Consider the following 20,041-nt stretch of genomic DNA (forward strand, 5'->3'; position numbering starts at 1 on the left):
GCTTGTTCCGGGTGTATCCTCTGACTGAGAGCCAGAAGGTGGGCATACTAATGGGGCACCTAGCCGGCGCGGCCCAGCGTGAAGTGAAGTCCTGGCCTGATACAGATAAAGGGACAGTAACCCAGATACTGGCCAAGCTAAAGAGTACTTTTGACACCCGCACCGCAGCAGAAATAAAGATGAGATTCTTTGGGTGCAAACAACGGGCCACAGACAGCATAAGGGACTATGCCTTAAACTTGCAGGAGGCCCTGAAAGCAGTTAAACAGGTGGACCCAGAGAGTGAACGTGAAGAACACAAACTCCTAACTGAGCAGTTCATAGAGGGGCTCCTGTCAGATGCCCACAGGACCCAGCTGCGTATCATGGTCCTGCAGAACCCTGCTCTGGACTTTGCAAAGTTTAAGGACCAGGCCATCCGGGTACTGAGAGAATCTACACCGAATGACCCAGTACCCCTCCGGCCTCTTGCTATCACGTACCCTGGGGTGGTGCCTGCAACACCAGCTGCTTCAGGGGCCGAGGCGCAGTCCCTGGAAAAGGATCCCACTGCAGAGCTCAGACAGCAGGTCCGGGAGCTGACCAAAACTGTAGCTGCCCTTGCCAAGACCGTGCAGTCTCTACAAGTGACCCCATCACCTCCAAGAATCGAGTTGGCCTCCAGCCCAGATGACGTCCCATGGATGCGACAGAGGAGGATTCCGCCGACCCGAGGCAGAGACACAGACCGGTATGATTCAACGGGACAACCGATCTGCCGCCGCTGCAGCCAGGCGGGCCACATTGCCTTGACACTGTCCTTTAAATGGGCCGAGCCTGGGGCCAGGAGCCGACCCCCAGGTGTAAGGAAGCCCGGCTCAACCCCCAGCCGCAGCAAGTATGTGGGAGGACGACCGGTCCTTCCTATTGTGCTGGATGGGATCCCTTTGAATGCTATCCTGGATACGGGGTCCCAGGTAACAACCATCCCCTATAAACTGTACAAAAGATATTGGGCTGATTCAGACATTGACCATGGCCCAGATGATGATTTAACAATTGTGGCCAGTAATGGTCAGCCCTTGCCTCAAATTGGGTACAAATGTGATAGAAAATTGTATTGCCGAAGTGATAATTTTATTGCAACAGGCGTCTGAAACTTCCAGCTCCGGGCAGCAGCGTGCCCTACAGAGGGAGATCCGAGCCCTGATGAGGAGGCAGCAGGTAGAGCTGGCCGGAGGAGAAATTGGCAGTGTGAGGGTAAGTGACCCCCTCCCCATTGCAATACCCCCAAGAAGTGAAATGTTGATATGGTGTCGGGCAGCAATAGGCCTCAAGGGTCAGGACTACCATGCCTTGGTAGAACCGGTGTATTCAGACAGTAGGCCTGGAGTCCTGATAGCTAGAGGGGTAGCAGACGTCCGCAAGGGGAGAGTGCCCGTCCGTGTCCTGAATTGTGGGGAGGAGGAAGCCAAATTGCCCCGGTACGCCACGGTAGCAAAACTGTACACTGTCAGCAACAATACCATCAAAGCAGTGGAACCCTTGATCCCGTCCGACCAGGCGGAAGACAATGGCTCCAAGGGGCAGCTGGAGGACTGGTGCCAAAAATTACATGTGGGCACCGACTCCACCCCCTCACACCAAAAGCATGGGGTTTACCGGGTGGTACAGGAGTACGAGCGGGTCTTCAGCAAACACCCCCTAGATTTTGGGCAGGTGAAAGGGGTTAAACATCAAATCCCCACGGGTGATCATCATCCCATTAAAGAGAGATACCGCCCTGTACCCCCCGCACTGTATCAGCGTGCCAAAGAAATGTTACGGGAAATGAAGGAGGCTGGGGTTATCAGAGATAGTTGTAGCCCCTGGGCAGCTGCACTAGTGCTCGTAAAGAAAAAAGATGGTACAATGAGAATGTGTGTAGACTACAGGCAAATTAACCGCATTACACATAAAGATGCTTATCCACTGCCCAGAATAAAGGAGTCACTAACAGCCTTAAAGTCAGCTAACTATTTCTCCACCTTGGATCTCACCAGTGGGTATTGGCAGGTTCCCGTGGCAGAGGCGGACAAGGAGAAGACTGCATTCACGACACCAATGGGCCTCTGTGAGTTCAACTGTATGCCATTCGGGCTCTGCAACGCCCCAGGGACATTCCAAAGGTTGATGGAGTGCTGCTTGGGCCACCACAACTTTGAAACCGTGCTGTTGTACCTGGATGACGTCATAGTCTACTCCAAGACTTATGAAGACCACCTGAGGCACTTAGCAGAAGTGTTTGAGTCCTTGTCGAAATATGGCCTGAAGATAAAGCCGTCCAAATGTCACCTCTTGAAGCCAAAGGTACAGTACCTGGGTCATGTGGTCAGCGCAGAAGGTGTGGCACCTGATCCGGAGAAAGTCACCGTAATCAAGGACTGGCAAAGACCCACCACGGTAAAGGAGGTGCGGCAGTTCCTTGGGCTGGTGGGCTACTACCGAAGGTTCATTGATGCTTTCACCAAGATAGCAGCGCCCCTTCAAGATCTCCTGGTGGGCCAGCCAAAGCAGGCTAAGAAGCAGAGCCCTCCATTTGAATGGAGCAGCCAACTAGAAACATCCTTTGTCCGGCTGAAAGGGGCTCTCACGGGAGAAGAAATTCTGGCCTACCCTGACTACAGCCAGCCGTTTGTACTGTATACAGACGCCAGCAACGTGGGACTGGGAGCAGTTCTGTCCCAGGTGCAGGGAGGCAGAGAGAGGGTGATAGCGTACGCCAGTAGGAAGCTGTGGCCAACAGAAAGGAATCCAAAAAACTACAGTTCCTTCAAGCTGGAGTTCCTCACTATTGTTTGGGCAGTGACTGAACGCTTCAAGCACTATCTGGCATCGGCCAAGTTCACCATCTTCACGGACAACAATCCGTTGACACACCTGGCAACAGCCAAGTTAGGTGCGTTGGAACAGCGATGGATGGCCCGGCTGTCTAACTTTGACTTTACCATCAAGTATCGGGCTGGCAAGAAGAATAACAATGCTGATGCGCTGTCCAGAATGCCTCACTTACCCGAGTCTGGAGAAGACCTGGATGAACTCGAAGAGATAGAGTTACCGGCTTTCCATCACCAAGGTGTTTCCCAGTGTGAGCATGCTGTAGGAGTGAAGCGCTCGAGCCAGCACGAGGTCTCGGTCAACCCATTACTCCACCATAATTGGGAAGAGACACAGAACGGTGACCCGGCCGTGCGATTGGTCAAAGAAAAGCTAGCACAAGCTGAGACCCATCTTGGCCCAGATGCTCCAGAAGAAGCCCAGCAGCTGTGGAAGGAGAGGGGACGACTGTTCACCTACCAAGGCAAGCTCTGCAAGAGATATGTCAACTGGCGAACGAACGAACTCGTCTGGCAGATAGTGGTCCCGCAGAGGGATGCTCCAATGGTCCTAGCAGCTTATCATGATAATGCAGGACACTTCGGGTGGAAGAAGTTGGAGACCTTACTCCGTGATTGGTTCTACTGGGTGCACATGAGAAAGACAGTCGAGAGGTGGTGCCGAGACTGTGGTCCGTGTAACCTGAGGCGGAAAGATGATCCCAGCCAGAGGTCTCCCCTACAGCCAATTGTCACGAAGCAGCCCCTGGAGTTGGTGGCCCTGGACCACGTGAAGTTAACGCCAAGCCGGTCAGGCTATGTGTACGCACTCACCATTGTGGACCATTACTCTCGTTTCCTGGTAGTAGTGCCCGTGAAAGACCAGACAGCCAGAACAGCAGCGAGAGCATTTCAGGCCTACTTTTGTCGACCTCACGGTTACCCTGAAAGGGTACTGACTGATCAGGGTCCTGCATTCGAGGCAGAAGTGTTCCAAGAGTTCTGTAACATGTACGGTTGTAAGAAAATCAGAACCACACCGTACCACCCCCAAACCAATGGATTGTGCGAGAAGATGAACCATGTGGTTATTGATATGCTCAAGACTCTACCTTTGGAAGAAAGAAACCAATGGCCAGAAAAGTTACCAGATCTGGTAGACTTGTACAACCATATCCCGGTAAATTCGACCAACTGCAGCCCTGCTTACCTGATGCGAGCCAGACCTGGCAAGTTACCTGTAGACTTTGAGATGGGGACTGTGTCACCTGAGGCAGTTCAGGAAATAGAGGATTGGGATACAGAGCGGCAGCAGCGGTACCGTAAGGTCCAGGAATGCGTAGAAAGGAGCCTGTCTCAAGCAAGAACGAGACAAGAGCAGCACTACAATAAAACAGCCCCAGCAACTCCCTTAGCACCTGGAGAACAAGTCCTCAAGAAGAAGCGGAGGGCGCATAAATTGGATGATCAGTGGGAGAATGAACCCTATACCATTATCCCCTCCAACTTTGACAATAGTAAGGTATGCCTCATAAGCAAGGATGAAGGCAAGACCTATCAAGCAATTTCTCGGGACCGCCTGAAAGCGTGCCCTGAACGGTGCAGAACCCAAAAAGAAGTAGAAGAAGTACAAGAAAGTCACCAAAGTCAAGAAAAAGAGGAAGAGATGATCCAAACAATCCTTGGAAAATTCCCCAAAACTTGGACCCGAATAAACAATGCCATAGTGGTACCAGTCTTGACGTTCCCGCAGTTGGTCGAGCCAGAGACAGAAGAGGTTCCAGATCCACCTAAAGAACCGTCCGCTCCAACACGAGATGACACGCCAGCAGTGGAGCAGGAGGTTCAACCCCCTGCCAGTGGTGAACCTGCCGTACCCTTGGCGAATCTGAGATCCCGTAGGCAACCAACATGCATCCCTGTCAGGGTTAGGCCTACCAATCACACGGGGGGGGCAGACACTCTAAGTAGTCAGGGACAAACCCCAGAGCTACGCCGGTCCCAACGTAGCACTCGGGGACAGCCCCCTCCAAGGTATAGAACATAGAAAGTAAAATACCTAACACAATGTAAATAGTTATGTGAAATGTCTGTAATGTTGTGTATAAAATGCTTTTTTGTCTTAGGCGATTAAGTAAATGGACAATTGGGCCACTGGACTATGGGTGGCCAACACCAAAATTTTTCATAGTTAGCACCCGTGTGCTCGACACCCCTGAAGAAAAACCCGTCCGGCGTGCATAGAGTGGGGTCATCAATGCTCTGACGCACGCCCAGAGCCTACGTTGGGGGTTTGATCGCGGCGGGTCCCCCATGGAGCAGTGTAATGGACACCCGGCAGGGAGCCACACTGGACTCTTATAGTAGTGTTTAAGTTTGTAACGTTTAAGTAATGCGCCTCCCATAATGGGATGAAATGTTGTAACATGTTATGTTTTGTTTCTACAGTCCGCGAGTACTGAATTTAACTAAGGGGGAGTGTGGCGCCCCAGGACCTGGTCGCCACAACAGCATTGCCCTCCCAAAGGGTTAATGCTGAGCCTGGAGGTAATGGGGAGGTCCATTGGTCAGCAAGTTTAACACCCAACGCAGTTCTCCCTCCGGCCAGCAGGGGGAGCTCTGAACCTGGGATTCCAGGGAGCATACCTTAAGTCTGATCTGTGGGAGGAAGTAGTAGTCAGTCTGTAGAGAGCAGTAGAAGTGAACAGACGCAGAGTGAGCTGTCCTGTGAATCTGGGGCCTAGAGCTAGAGTAGCTTGGCCCAGAGAAGCAGGAGTAGCTGAGAGGCAGCGGAGAGACTCGGACATCAGAGTCTGTGGCCACCAGGGCTTAACCATACTCCCTGGTAGCCGAATCCGAAGGGCAGGAGAGCTGCAAGCACCTGGCCCAAAACCATCCCAAAAGCACAGCTGCAGCATCAAGGCCCGGTGTGGACTTCAGCAGAGAAGCACCAGAGAGAGAGGGCCTGCGCAGCCTGCTACAGAGGGAAAGGGACGTACCATCAGTCCCAGCAGCAAAGAGGGCAATTTCTGGATTCAGAGAAGCAGGGTCCTAGCATAACAAAGAAAAGCACCGGAGTAGGCCTCATACTCAGCTGGCCAGAAAGATCACCCCAAGTACTTCCAGGCCGACCGGATCCCCATCACCACCTGTAACGGTCTCCCAGGACTGGACTGTTTCCAAAGTAAAGAGGAAAAGGTAAAGAGACTGTTGTTTGTGCCTGGTTCTTTCATTGCCTGTCGGCCCTGCACCGTGTTAGCTACACAACCTCATAGACTTCCACGAGCACTAACAGTGTCCCCGGGGCTCCGCTGCACCTATGGGGAGCAGTACCACCATTGCTGCTATAACATCACCCCGGAGGCCTCACACAGCAGCGGCGGCTTAATAGCCCCAGACCACAGGTGGCGTCACGAACACCAACTTTATTCACCAAGCCACATCTTCTACTGACACCCACCAGGGCCACGGAGCCGGGCCCAGCCACTACTGACTACCACCGGACTAGTCCGGCCCGGCACCGGGTGTCCCATAGCCCTGGGGTGGGTGTCAGTAGAAGATGTGGCTTGGTGAATAAAGTTGGTGTTCGTGACGCCACCTGTGGTCTGCGGCTATTAAGCCGCCGCTGCTGAGTGAGGCCTCCGGGGTGATGTTATAGCAGCAATGGTGGTACTGCTCCCCACAGGTGGAGCGGAGCCCCGGGGACACTGTTAGTACTCGTGGAAGTCTATGAGGTTGTGTAGCTAACACGGTGCAGGGCCGACAGGCAATGAAAGAACCAGGCACAAACAACAGTCTCTTTACCTTTTCCTCTTTACTTTGGAAACAGTCCAGTCCTGGGAGACCGTTACAGGTGGTGATGGGGATCCGGTCGGCCTGGAAGTACTTGGGGTGATCTTTCTGGCCAGCTGAGTATGAGGCCTACTCCGGTGCTTTTCTTTGTTATGCTAGGACCCTGCTTCTCTGAATCCAGCAATGGCCCTCTTTGCTGCTGGGACTAATGGTACGTCCCTTTCCCTCTGTAGCAGGCTGCGCAGGCCCTCTCTCTCTGGTGCTTCTCTACTGAAGTCCACACCGGGCCTTGATGCTGCAGCTGTGCTTTTGGGATGGTTTTGGGCCAGGTGCTTGCAGCTCTCCTGCCCTTCGGATTCGGCTACCAGGGAGTATGGTTAAGCCCTGGTGGCCACAGACTCCGATGTCCGAGTCTCTCCGCTGCCTCTCAGCTACTCCTGCTTCTCTGGGCCAAGCTACTCTAGCTCTAGGCCCCAGATTCACAGGACAGCTCACTCTGCGTCTGTTCACTTCTACTGCTCTCTACAGACTGACTACTACTTCCTCCCTCAGATCAGACTTAAGGGATGCTCCCTGGAATCCCAGGTTCAGAGCTCCCCCTGCTGGCCGGAGGGAGAACTGCGTTGGGTGTTAAACTTGCTGACCAATGGACCTCCCCATTACCTCCAGGCTCAGCATTAACCCTTTGGGAGGGCAATGCTGTTGTGGCGACCAGGTCCTGGGGCGCCACAGTGTGCAGGCAGCTAGGACCCAGGAGGAGAGCTGAACAGGGAGTGCAGGCAGCTAGGACCCAGGAGGAGAGCTGAACAGGGAGTGCAGGCAGCTAGGACCCAGGAGGAGGGCTGAACAGGGTGTCTGGCAGCTAGGACCCAGGAGGAGAGCTGAACAGGGTGTGCAGGCAGCTAGGACCCAGGAGGAGAGCTGAACAGGGAGTGCAGGCAGCTAGGACCCAGGAGGAGGGCTGAACAGGGTGCAGGCAGCTAGGACCCAGGAGGAGAGCTGAACTGGGTGTGTGGCAGCTAGGACCCAGGAGGAGGGCTGAACAGGGAGTGCAGGCAGCTAGGACCCAGGAGGAGAGCTGAACAGGGTGTGTGGCAGCTAGGACCCAGGAGGAGAGCTGAACAGGGAGTGCAGGCAGCTAGAACCCAGGAGGAGAGCTGAACAAGGTCTGTGGCAGCTAGGACCCAGGAGGAGAGCTGAACAGGGTGTGCAGGCAGATAGGACCCAGGAGGAAAGCTGAACAGGGAGTGCAGGCAGCTAGGACCCAGGAGGAGAGCTGAACAGGGTGTGCAGGCAGCTAGGACCCAGGAGGAGAGCTGAACAGGGAGTGCAGGCAGCTAGGACCCAGGAGGAGAGCTGAACAGGGTGTGCAGGCAGCTAGGACCCAGGAGGAGAGCTGAACAGGGTGTGCAGGCAGCTAGGACCCAGGAGGAGAGCTGAACTGGATGTGCAGGCAGCTAGCACCCAGGAGAAGAGCTGAACAGGGTGTGCAGGCAGCTAGGACCCAGGAGGAGAGCTGAACAGGGTGTGCAGGCAGCTAGGACCCAGGAGGAAGGCTGAACAGGGTGTGTGGCAGCTAGGACCCAGGAGGAGGGCTGAATAGGGTGTGCAGACATCTAGGATGCAGGAGGAGAGCTGAACAGGGTGTGCAGGCAGCTAGGACCCAGGAGGAGAGCTGAACTGGGTGTGTGGCAGCTAGGACCCAGGAGGAGGGCTGAACAGGGAGTGCAGGCAGCTAGGACCCAGGAGGAGAGCTGAACAGGGTGTGTGGCAGCTAGGACCCAGGAGGAGAGCTGAACAGGGAGTGCAGGCAGCTAGGACCCAGGAGGAGAGCTGAACAAGGTCTGTGGCAGCTAGGACCCAGGAGGAGAGCTGAACAGGGTGTGCAGGCAGCTAGGACCCAGGAGGAAAGCTGAACAGGGAGTGCAGGCAGCTAGGACCCAGGAGGAGAGCTGAACAGGGTGTGCAGGCAGCTAGGACCCAGGAGGAGAGCTGAACAGGGAGTGCAGGCAGCTAGGACCCAGGAGGAGAGCTGAACAGGGAGTGCAGGCAGCTAGGACCCAGGAGGAGATCTGAACTGGGTGTGCAGGCAGCTAGGACCCAGGAGGAGAGCTGAACTGGGTGTGCAGGCAGCTAGGACCCAGGAGGAGGGCTGAACTGGGTGTGCAGGCAGCTAGGACCCAGGAGGAGAGCTGAACAGGGTGTGCAGCTAAGGGTATGTTTACACATCAGGTTTTTGCTGTGCAGCATAATCCAGCGCTTTGCGGGAAAAACGCATCCGTTTTTTATTGCCGCCGGGTGCGTTTTTTCCTCATAGACTTTTATTAGCGCGGGATTGTGCCGCATGTACTTGCGTTTGATCCAGCTTTTGCCGGATGCGTCACTCCGGCGGCCGCACAGGACGCAGAGAGGAACGTTTTTTGCCAGCGGCAAAAAAAGCATAGCGCCGGGTGCGGCGCTGTGCGGCATGGTGCATAATGAAAGTCTATGCGAGCCGGATACGGTGGCATGCTTCAAACGCCGGAAGCATGTGCCGTATCCGGTTTTTACTTCTGAGCATGCCCAGAAGTGATATAAGTTCATTGCTTGTCAGAAAATCAATCAATCACTCACTCACTCTCTCTCTCTCAAACTCTCTCACTCACTGACTGACTCACTGACTCATTCACGCACTCTCACCCACTCACCGGCGCAGGGCTGCACGGCTGTCACACTGCTCCGGCGGCTTCTCCTGATTTGAAAATGCCGGCCGCCCATTATTCAATCTCGTATTCACTGCTTTCCCCACCCACTGGCGCCCATGATTGGTTGCAGTCAGACACGCCCCCACGCTGAGTGACAGCTGTCTCACTGCAACCAATCACAGCAGCCGGTGGGCAGGTCTATATTGTGCAGTAAAATAAATAAATAATTATAAAAAAAACGGCGCGCGGTTCCCCCCTAATTTCGATACCAGCCAAGATAAAGCCACACGGCTGAAGGCTGGTATTCTCAGGATGGGGAGCTCCACGTTATGGGGAGCCCCCCAGCCTAAAAATATCAGCCAGCAGCCGCTTGGAATTGCCGCATCCATTAGATGCGACAGTCCCAGGACTCTACCCGGCTCATCCCAAATTGCCCTGGTGCGGTGGCAATCGGGGTAATAAGGGGTTAATCATGGCAGGCGTCTATGAGACACCCCCAATGATTAACCTGTAAGTGAAAGTAAATAAACAGATACACCCAAAAAAATCCTTTATTTGGAATAAAAGACAAAAAAACACCCTCTTTCACCATTTTATTAAAATCCCCAAATACCCCTCCAGGTCCGATGTAATCCACAGAGGTTCCGCGACGCTCTCAGCTCTGCTACATGAAGTTGACAGGAACGGCAGTAGAACACTGCCTCTCTCTATCAGCTCCACGCAGCAACTGAAGGGAGTCGCGCTGTTAGCGAGGACGTCACTGAGGTAGTGCCGGCGTGTGCGGTGATGATGCGTGCGGTAGTGCCTCCGTGTGCGGTGACAATGCGTGCGGTAGTGCAGGGGTGTGCGGTGATGATGCGTGCGGTTGTGCAGGGGTGTGCGGTGATGATGCATGTGGGTTAGTGCCTGTGTGTGCGGTGATGATGCGTGCTGGGTAGTGCCGGCGTGTGCGGTGATGATTCATGTGAGGTAGTGCCTGCGTGTGTGGTGATGGTGGGGTCTCTCTCTCTCAGCATAAAAAAAACAAAAAAAAAATGGATCCGTCGCATCAGTTTTTTCACAATCTGAGACGGATCCGTTGCATCAGGCACAAACCGGATTGTGCCTGATTGGAAAAAACTGATGTGTGAACTTAGCCTAAGATGCAGCAGCTCTGCCAGGCAGGAGATCATGTGGTCGGTAGCTGATAGAAGCACTGGCAATGCTTCTATCTTTGCATATTACCGGCCAGTGCTGTGCACCTGCAGGAGAGGAAACAATGGTGAGTACACTGTGTCCTCTCCCCAATGTCCTGATCTACCGTGTGTGCCTGCAGCATTGAGAAGCAAACACTGTTTGCTCCTCAATGCTGCAGGCACACATGATATATCAGTACACAAACACACGGGAGTCAGAGAAACAGCTAGAGGAGCACAGGCTCCGGGCCAGGGGGGGAATCAGCGCTGGGGAGATTAATTACCTCAGCAGCAGCACAGACAGAGACTAGTTTCGGATAGCGCGCTCCACTCTGTAATGCTCACGTCACGTGTTAGGATGGTAGGAGGGAAAAGCAGCGAAGTGGGGAGAGAGTGGGTGGGCGGAGCCACAAGATACAGACCTCCCGCCCGGGGTAACGGGACAAACTCTGCAAATCGTGATAGTCCCGCTGTATCCGGGACGGTTGGGAGGTATGCTCCTATGGCCACTAGACGGCACCACACTATTGTTGCGGGTGATGCATGACATCGACAGTCCCGTATTGTGCCTGGGATTTTTTGTGCCACTAGATCAATGAGCTATGGGGTTAATTGTTTAGCTCTGATTACTCCTTTCTGAGAGCCCTGTGCAAGGTTGTCTGCTATTTATTCTGCTGGGTCCCTGACTTCCATTGCCAGTCAATGACTTTCTCTTACCTGGCTTGTAGCACCAGTCCTTGCTCTTGTGTTGGCTTCTCTATTTTTCTCATTTTCTGACCTGGGCTGGAATTTTGGACCATCTGCTTGTTTTCTGACATGACCTCTTGGCATTGAGCACGTATGATTACCCCTCTTGCTTCCTCCTCCGGCCAGCATCTCCTCTGTGGCCCCAGCCTAGGGGCCCTTGTGTAAGGGGTACTTTGCACGTTGTGACATCGCTACTACGATATCGTCGGAGTCAAATCGAAAGTGACGCACATCCGGCGCCAGTAACGATGTCGCAACATGTAAAGTCTAGATGCGCCGATAAACGATCGCAAAAGCGTCGTAAATCGGTGATCTGTGTAGCGTCGGCCATTTCCATGATGTTGGGTCGACCGCAGGTACGATGTTGTTCCTCGCTCCTGCGGCAGCGCACATCGCTGTGTGTGAAGTCGCAGGAGCGAGGAACTTCTCCTTACCTGCCTCCACCGGCTATGCGGAAGGAAGGAGGTGGGCAGGATGTTTACATCCCGCTCATCTCCGCCCCTCTGCTTCTATTGCCCGCCTGCCATGTGACGTCGCTGTGACGCCGCATGACCCGCCCCCTTAGGAAGGAGGCGGGTCGCCGGCCAGAGCGACGTCGCAGGGCAGGTGAGTGCATGTGAATCTGCCGTAGCGATAATGTTCGCTACGGCAGGTATCACAAGATATCGCATGGCGGGTACTATCGCGCTTGGCATCGCTAGCATCGGCTAGCGATGTCGCAGCGTGCAAAGTACCCCTTAGTCAAGATCCCTGGGATTAAAGGATGAAGGTCAGGGTAACCCCTGGAATCTGGTAAATGGAGTGGCTTATGCTATGCTTTTCCATGGAAACTCTACTAACAGCTGCTAGGCTTCTACTTCCAGTTAATGAGTTCTGCTTACCTGGCTTGTAGTGCTAGTCCTTGCTCTTGTGTTGGCTTCCTAATTTTTCCCATTTTCTGACCTTAGCTTGACTTTTTGACCATCTGCTTGCTTTCTGATTTTGTTCCTAACATGACCTCTTGGCATTCTCCACATGTGATGACCCTTCTTGCCTTCAGCTTGCTCCAGCAGCTACTCTGTAGCTCCAGCCCAGGGGACCTTGTGTAAAGGGGGCTTTACACGCGACGACATCGCTAATGCGAACTCGCTGGGGTCACGGAATTGGTGACGCACATCCGGCCGCATTAGCGATGCCGTTGCGTGTGACACCTATGAGCGATTTTGCATCGTTGCAAAAACGTGCAAAATCGCTCATTGGTGACATGGGGGTCCATTCTCAAAAATCGTTACTGCAGCAGTAACGAGGTTGTTCTTCATTCCTGCGGCAGCACACATCGATCCGTGTGAAAATCAGAAATTAAGGGATCCTGGCAGGTGTTGCAGTCGCACTCGGAGCATTGAGCCTAACGGGCCCCAATGTTCCCTTGGGTTCATATGAGAAGACCAAAACTATTATTGAACTATTCATAGTTAGGGGCTCTGTTTGAGAATTTGTTTGAGGGCCAAGAGCTTCAAGTTATACCACTGGATTCTAAAAGGACTAGTTACTGTAATTGTTCAGTGTAAGTGCACCAGATAAATCTATTAATCAGAGATAATTAGTGGAGCTCTGGCTCCAGGCAGCATGTCCTGGATGTGAATTGGAGATTATCATAGTTTACAGCGGGGTCAGAACACAATGGAACAATAGTAACTTTATAGCTAGTAATAGTAGACACAGGTTTTTCGGAAAATCTCCATACAAGATACTGTTGGTTTCGTTGGTTGATAAGATGATCTAATTGTCTGTGTCCTTAGATAATCAGGGATACAATGCATCCGATCAGTGATCTGAATATACATTTATCTAAATGAGGCGTCTACCGCCCGCCCATCAGATGACTTCTCGGCACACTGTATTGTGTCACCTCAGGGTCATACCAAATCAAACCCCGGGGTGGGGGGGGGGTGAGGTGGATTTCAACTTCATCAATTTTCGGATTGTCCTTCAAAACCAGAGTTATTATAGGGCCTGTACACACAAGTCATCTTGTGGTGATGTTTCATGGCTGAGATTACTCCCTGACCCACGCAGGGTTAAACCCATGTGGAATATCTGTCCCTCCCACAAAGGAAGTAATAAGCAGTCACTGCACTTGTTCTTACCTGCACCCAGGTGACGCTTGTCCAGGCAAGTTGTTTTGTTTGTTCCCTATGATATATGCCTTAGATTGGGGACCCTGCAAGTTTACTAAATGAGTTGGTCGATATTTTTTTTGTTCAGATGTGAAAGACAAATTTTCCATTTTTGTCAGGAGCTGTAATGGACTTTGTTCCTTACGCTGCAATATTCTCCGTCTCTGAAACTGCCCTATTGATTGTATCTCTATACTACTACAGGAGTGCACAGGTCACTGCCTGCGGCAAGATCAGCACTCTGATCTCCTGCTGCTATCATTACCACCATCTGATTGGCTATAGAGTGTTCTATCTCCGCCCACTTTAACGTCAGCGTTCTGCTGCCGTAAACATTCTAATTTAATTTGAAGGTTTCTGGTTTGGAACAGGTAAAATATATCTTTGTACCGTGTTAGCCAGTAGAGATAAAAAATTGTTTAAAAGAACTGAAGTCCTCAGTGGTTGATACCTTTTAATGGCTAACTCTACAGATGGTAATAATAGAAAGCTTTCGAGACTACTCAGGTCTCTTCATCAGGCATGGTAACCATGAGTAGTCTCGAAAGCTTGCTATTAATAACATCTTTTCAGTTAGCCATTAAAAGCTATCAACCACACAGGACTTCAGTGATTTTAAAAATGGTTTGGAACACTCATTTTCAAATACAGTCATATGAAAAAGTGTGGGCACCCCTATTAATGTTAACCTTTTTTCTTTATAACAATTTGGGTTTTTGCAACAGCTATTTCAGTTTCATATATCTAATAACTGATGGACTGAGTAATATTTCTGAATTGAAATGAGGTTTATTGTACTAACAGAAAATGTGCAATCCGCATTTAAACAAAATTTGACCGGTGCAAAAGTATGGGCACCTCAACATAAAAGTGACATGAATATTTTGTAGATCCTCCTTTTGTAAAAATAACAGCCTCTAGTCGTTTCCTGTAGCTTTTAATGAGTTCTTGGATCCTGGATGAAGGTATATTTGACCATTCCTGTTTACAAAACAATTCCAGTTCAGTTAATTTTGATGGTCGCCGAGCATGGACAGCACGCTTCAAATCATCCCACAGATTTTCAATGATATTCAGGTCTGGAGACTGGGATGGCCATTCCAGAACATTGTAATTGTTCCTCTGCATGAATGCCTGAGTAGATTTGGAGCGGTGTTTTGGATCATTGTCTTGCTGAAATATCCATCCCCTGCGTAACTTCAACTTCGTCACTGATTCTTGCACATTATTGTCAAGAATCTGCTGATACTGAGTTGAATCCATGCGACCCTCAACTTTAACAAGATACCCGGTGCCGGCATTGGCCACACAGCCCCAAAGCATGATGGAACCTCCACCAAATTTTACTGTGGGTAGCAAGTGCTTTTCTTGGCATGCCGTGTTTTTTGCCTCCATGCATAACGCCTTTTTGTGTGACCAAACAACTCAATCTTTGTTTCATCAGTCCACAGTACCCTCTTCCAAAATGTAACTGGCTTGTCCAAATGTGCTTTTGCATACCTCAGGCGACTCTGTTTGTGACGTGCTTACAGAAATGGCTTCTTTCACATCACTCTCCCATACAGCTTCTCCTTGTGCAACGTGCGCTGTATTGTTGACCGATGCACATTGACACCATCTGCAGCAAGATGATGCTGCAGGTCTTTGGAGGTGGTCTGTTGATTGTCCTTGACTGCTCTCACCATTCTTCTTCTCTGCCTTTCTGATATTTTTCTTGGACTGCAACTTCTGGGCTTAACAAGAACTGTACCGGTGTTCTTCCATTTCCTTACTATGTTCCTCACAGTGGAAACTGACAGTTTAAATCTCTGAGACAATTTTTTGTATCCTTCCCCTGAACAACTATGTTGAATAATCTTTGTTTTCAGGTCATTTGAGAGTTGTTTTGAGGAGCCCATGATGCCTCTCTTCATAGGAGATTCAAATAGGAGAACAACTTGCAAGTGGCCACCTTAAATACCTTTTCTCATGATTGGATACACCTGCCTATGAAGTTCAAAGCTCAATGAGGTTACAAAACCAATTTAGTGCTTTAGTAAGTCAGTAAAAAGTAGTTAGGAGTGTTCAAATCAAGAAATTGATAAGGGTGCCCATACTTTTGCATGGGTCAAATTTTGTTTAAATGCGGATTGCACATTTTCTGTTAGTACAATAAACCTCATTTCAATCCAGAAATATTACTCACTCCATCAGTTATTAGATATATGAAACGGAAATAGCTGTTGCAAAAACCCAAATTGTTACAAAGAAAAAAGGTTAACATTAATAGGGGTGCCCAAACTTTTTCATATGACTGTATGTACGGCCGGAGATGTGTTAAGTTCGTGACACCACCCACGGTGTGTGGTGAAGTTTGGCACCACTGCTGTTGTGAAGGGGCACCCGGGGGAGATGTTGTGCAGCAAATTGTTAACCCCTCTGTGGGCAGGGATGGTGACCCCGGGACCCGGCGGCTGAAGTGCAGGGGGAATAGCGACCGCAGAGGGTGCTGGTGTACTCACTGTTGGAAACAAACACACAAGTCTCTGGTAAACCAAGGTGGTGGCAGCCGGTGCCACGGCCAGCTGTATCCAGGTCCAACACCCGGCTGGTGGTCTCTATCCTTTTCCTGCACTGTTTCCTGAGAAAATGACTTCCCCGTATATAACGTAGGAGTCCGCTCCCGGCTGGATGTGGCCTAAGGAGCCGTGCCCGCAGACGCTGGCCCGTGGGATCTATGGGCTTTGGCGGTGACCGCTTATCCTCAATCGGTGGGCTGTTGTCTTCTATGAGGGACTTTGGGTGGGACAGAATCTCTAGTCCTGGCCTCAATCGGTTAATTAACCAGCTCCAGTCGATTCTGGTTTCTGGCTTCAGGGTCCGAGTACCCCCCCTTGTGCTACGGTTTCTGGGTCGGTTCCCCGTGTCAGTACCGGCGGGCTACAACCCTGGCCCAGCACACCTCGGTTCCACCGAGCCGTTTTCCCGTCTCCTGCTGACGGAGACCACCGTCTGCCTCCTAGCCAGTGGTACCAGGGCTCCAACCCTGGCACCTTCAAATTGAACTCTCTCTCCTACTGCTGGGACTACACCTAGCCCCAGTTCCTCTCAACTTGAACTTCAACACTCAACTATTTACTTTCCCGCCTTGGGCTGTCTAAACCCCTGGGTGGGCGTGCACCAACCGCCTGGCCACACCCAGTGGTGTATCTATCTGTCCCTAAGGGGGTGACTAGGCTTAAATGGTCGGCTGCTGTTCCTAAGTGTGGGAAGGTGTTGTGCGGGGGCCTAATTGTGACTACCTGGATTCTCCAGGGCGTCACATAACACACCAGGGGTGAGAGGCCAGATTGTTGTGAATGTCGTCCGAGGGGGCGATGGTTTGGAGCTACTTCTGGTGGTCAGGACTGGGGGTGAAGCTGACTCTGCCTCAACAGGTGTGGGAATTAATTGGGAGTTTGGGAAGGCCAATTATAGATCAGCCTAGGTTATATAGAAGAACAGTGTCTGCTGGCTGGGGCCGGTTATAGATGTTGTTCCTCGGTCACTGAATTGGCTTGGAGTTGTCCTTCCATTTATCCTGTGCCTGTCCCATTCCAGATAAGTTGCAAGTTATTTGCTTTATTGCCTGATCCACACCTAAGTGTGTTTGTTTTTATTTTTGTTTTGCTTTAAGTCTGCTTTCTTGCAGGAGAGTAATTGTCTTTCTGTTTTGATGAGCATGGGGGTTCCCCCTTTGCAGGTCCCACTACATGAAATGGGAGATTCTCCCTGTTCTATTTGATTATTTGCACTTTTGTATTTCTTGTGGTTTTTTGGTATTTTGATTCTCCCATTAGTTACAAGACTACCTGATATAGTGGGGAAGAGTCCGTGTGGTCTCAGGGTTTTATATATCAGGAGATTGGTATTTTTCCGCAGGGTTTTGCACTGACTTCAATCAGTTATCTGTCCTGTCCAGTTCTATTTAGTGTAACGCCTGCCTGGATCCACAGACTCGGACGGGCTGTATTGGACAGGCTAGAGGGAAACCACTTCACTAAGCAGGACCCCCAGAACCCTGAAATCCTTTAACCCCTATAAAGGGATTTGGAATTACACAGGGCCCTGGAGATCACTACCTGTGGAAGGCTGCAGTCCGAGAGAGTAGTCGTCAGGCAAGGTTAAACCAGGAATTGCAGAACATGGACAGAATCGGTAGGCAAGAACGTAATCAGAAAACGTAGCAGAGGTCAAATCTGGATCGGGCAGCGAGGTACATAAACAGCAGGCAGGAGAGGTAGTCAGGAAACAAGCAGAAGTCAGAACACCAGAATCGCAAAACAGAACAGGGCAGAACAGGAGCCAGAATATCAGAAATATCTCTGGCAGTGGTCAGCAGACAGGAGGGGAATTAAGAAGGGTGTGGTGTCTTCCCATTGGCTGTAGCTGAATGATGGTAACTGCAGCTGGAAGACACAGATCCCAAGGAAACCCAGCCCTGTGGATGAGCGGAGTCTGCACCCACCGGCGCCGCTGGCATCGACTCCTCTCCCATCACCGGCACTATCCATGGCAGGAACACGGCGTCGCCTGGCGATCGGAGTAGAAGGCGCTGGAGCTGACTCCGGTGGTAACGTAACAATTAGGAAGTCGGGCCTCGCCTTTGCTACTCTATATTTCCTATCTGTGTATTGTGTTTTCTTACATCACTGTTGGCTTTATATGTTGGGGGCTTGCTATTCCTTTTGGGACTACTCTGAGACAAGATAGGTTTCCTTATTTCTATCTGTGAGGTGTAGTAAGTTCCTCCGGCTGTGACGTAGCGTCTAGGTGTGTTTAGGAACGCTCCATGGCTACTTCTAGTGTGGTCTGACCGATAGGGACTTGCGGTCAGCTCAGGTTCCAACTACTCTTGTGTTTTTTCTGCTGATGGGATTTTTGTGATCACGGTGACCAGATCATAACACCAGATGTTATACACCGGGGGGTGAGGGGACAGATTTTAGTTTTATGCATCAGGGGTGAGGGGTTGGATGTTATACACCAGGGGGCAGATGTTATACACTGGGCTGAGGGGTCGGATGTTATACACCAGTGGGCGGATGTTATATACTGGGCTGAAGGGCCGAATGTTATACACCAGGGGGCTGATGTTATACACTGGGTTGAGGGACCGGATGTTATACACGGGGGTGAGAGGCCAGATTTTATGTACTGGGGGCAGATGTTATACATCGGGATGAGGGGACAGATGTTATACATCAGGGGCGGATGTTTTACACTGGGGTGAGGGAGCAGATTTTATACACTGGAGTGAGGGGGAGAATTTTATACACCAGGGAGCGGATGTTATAAACTGGAGGCGAGGGAGGTTATACATCAGGGGTGAGGGAACAACTATAATACACCAGGGGCGAGGGGCTGAGCGACAAGCCTGGATCCAATGATTAAGACTAGTGTCCCAATACTTTTCTCCACATAGTGTAAGTAGTTATGGTGGACAGCCCATTTAATCATGACTTCAAGAAGTAATTATATGTTTTCTTTATCCCTCAGGTGATGTAATGATGGACGTCTGGTATCTTGTCTTTTTCTCCATGCTTCCTATGTGTTTTTCAACAGATCATCCCAATGGTAATTAACAAAAATTATAAACCAAAATTTTATGAGCAAGCAGCGTTCAAAGGTGTCCAGAACAATTACATAGAAACAGAATAAATATTCCTAAAATTCCTATCGTGCTCTTAGTGTAATTATTAAAAGTTATTAATTAACAAGAACCAATTTTCAGACACCACACCTTTTTATGGTCAATACATAAGGATCTCATTCCCAGTTTTCTTCCCTTAGGTCATGTCATGAATAGGGACACTTTTCTTGGTCTTATAAAGGAGCTGGAGTCCACTAGGGCAGATTCTTCACCTCAAGATCTCGCTCAGCTCCTGTTTTCGGCTATCTCTTCAGCATCCAATGCCCCTCTTAATGAGGATCAAGTGTCTCTTACCCATGCTTTACTGACTCATAAGGTTACGGCATTAAAAGATGACGGCTGGCAGGAAAGTGGAGTTGTCCTGGCCCCTGATGGAAGCACAGTGGCCATAAGACCCCTCCTTGGTGCCATGCTCTTGGGGTGGAAAGTTGAGTGTAAATCAGAGAATCTACTGGAAGAAGATTATCAAGGGCCAAGTTCCAAAAGAGGCGACCAAAGTAGACATACTACATCTCTGGCCATGTCTTTGACATTGGGTTTTGCCAATTCTGGAGTGTCCTTGGAAGCACCGCTAGACTTTCCTAATGGATGCTGGGATTCCGTCTCCACACCCCAAACCTTCCAGCTAAAAGCGGCCCCTTCCCGACATGACCTAACACTGGCGTATATCAATGGTGCATTGGATGGCACTCTGCTGAGAGAGATTCTGATTAATGAGACCCAGAAGATGAGCTCCTTACTTCAGTCATACTACTGGGGGCGGCCAGCAAAGAGTGCTTTCCGGAGACAGGACTTCCAGGATCTGCTAACAGAGGGGCAGCTAGCGGATGAAATACTTAAAGGAATGATTTGCTACAAGGAATATGCTGAACGCCAAAACTTACATCCTATGTCAGACGAACAGTACTGCTCCATTGCTTCCGAAGCGGCCAAACAGTTTGAGCAGCAGTTCTTAGGTAAAACACATTTGGTTAATGAGGTT

The 20,041-nt window shown here is 50.7% G+C and overlaps 1 protein-coding gene across 2 annotated transcripts in view; it reads left to right on the plus strand.

Moving 5' to 3' along the window:
- Positions 1-20,041, plus strand: part of PGLYRP2 (peptidoglycan recognition protein 2) — a 53,525-nt gene that overhangs the window by 10,104 nt on the left and 23,380 nt on the right. The window contains exons 1-3 of one of the 2 annotated variants that reach the window (XM_075346346.1): positions 13,335-13,383; positions 18,906-18,983; positions 19,200-20,015. In XM_075346346.1, the coding sequence (XP_075202461.1) occupies positions 18,914-18,983; positions 19,200-20,015 (886 nt within the window). In that variant the 5' untranslated portion in view covers positions 13,335-13,383; positions 18,906-18,913. Of the gene's footprint in view, positions 1-13,334; positions 13,384-18,905; positions 18,984-19,199; positions 20,016-20,041 lie in introns of those variants that run through there. The other variant, XM_075346344.1, reaches the window with a different exon arrangement.

This window comes from Anomaloglossus baeobatrachus, chromosome 4 (genome assembly GCF_048569485.1).
Source record: "Anomaloglossus baeobatrachus isolate aAnoBae1 chromosome 4, aAnoBae1.hap1, whole genome shotgun sequence".
Taxonomy (NCBI): domain Eukaryota; kingdom Metazoa; phylum Chordata; class Amphibia; order Anura; family Aromobatidae; genus Anomaloglossus; species Anomaloglossus baeobatrachus.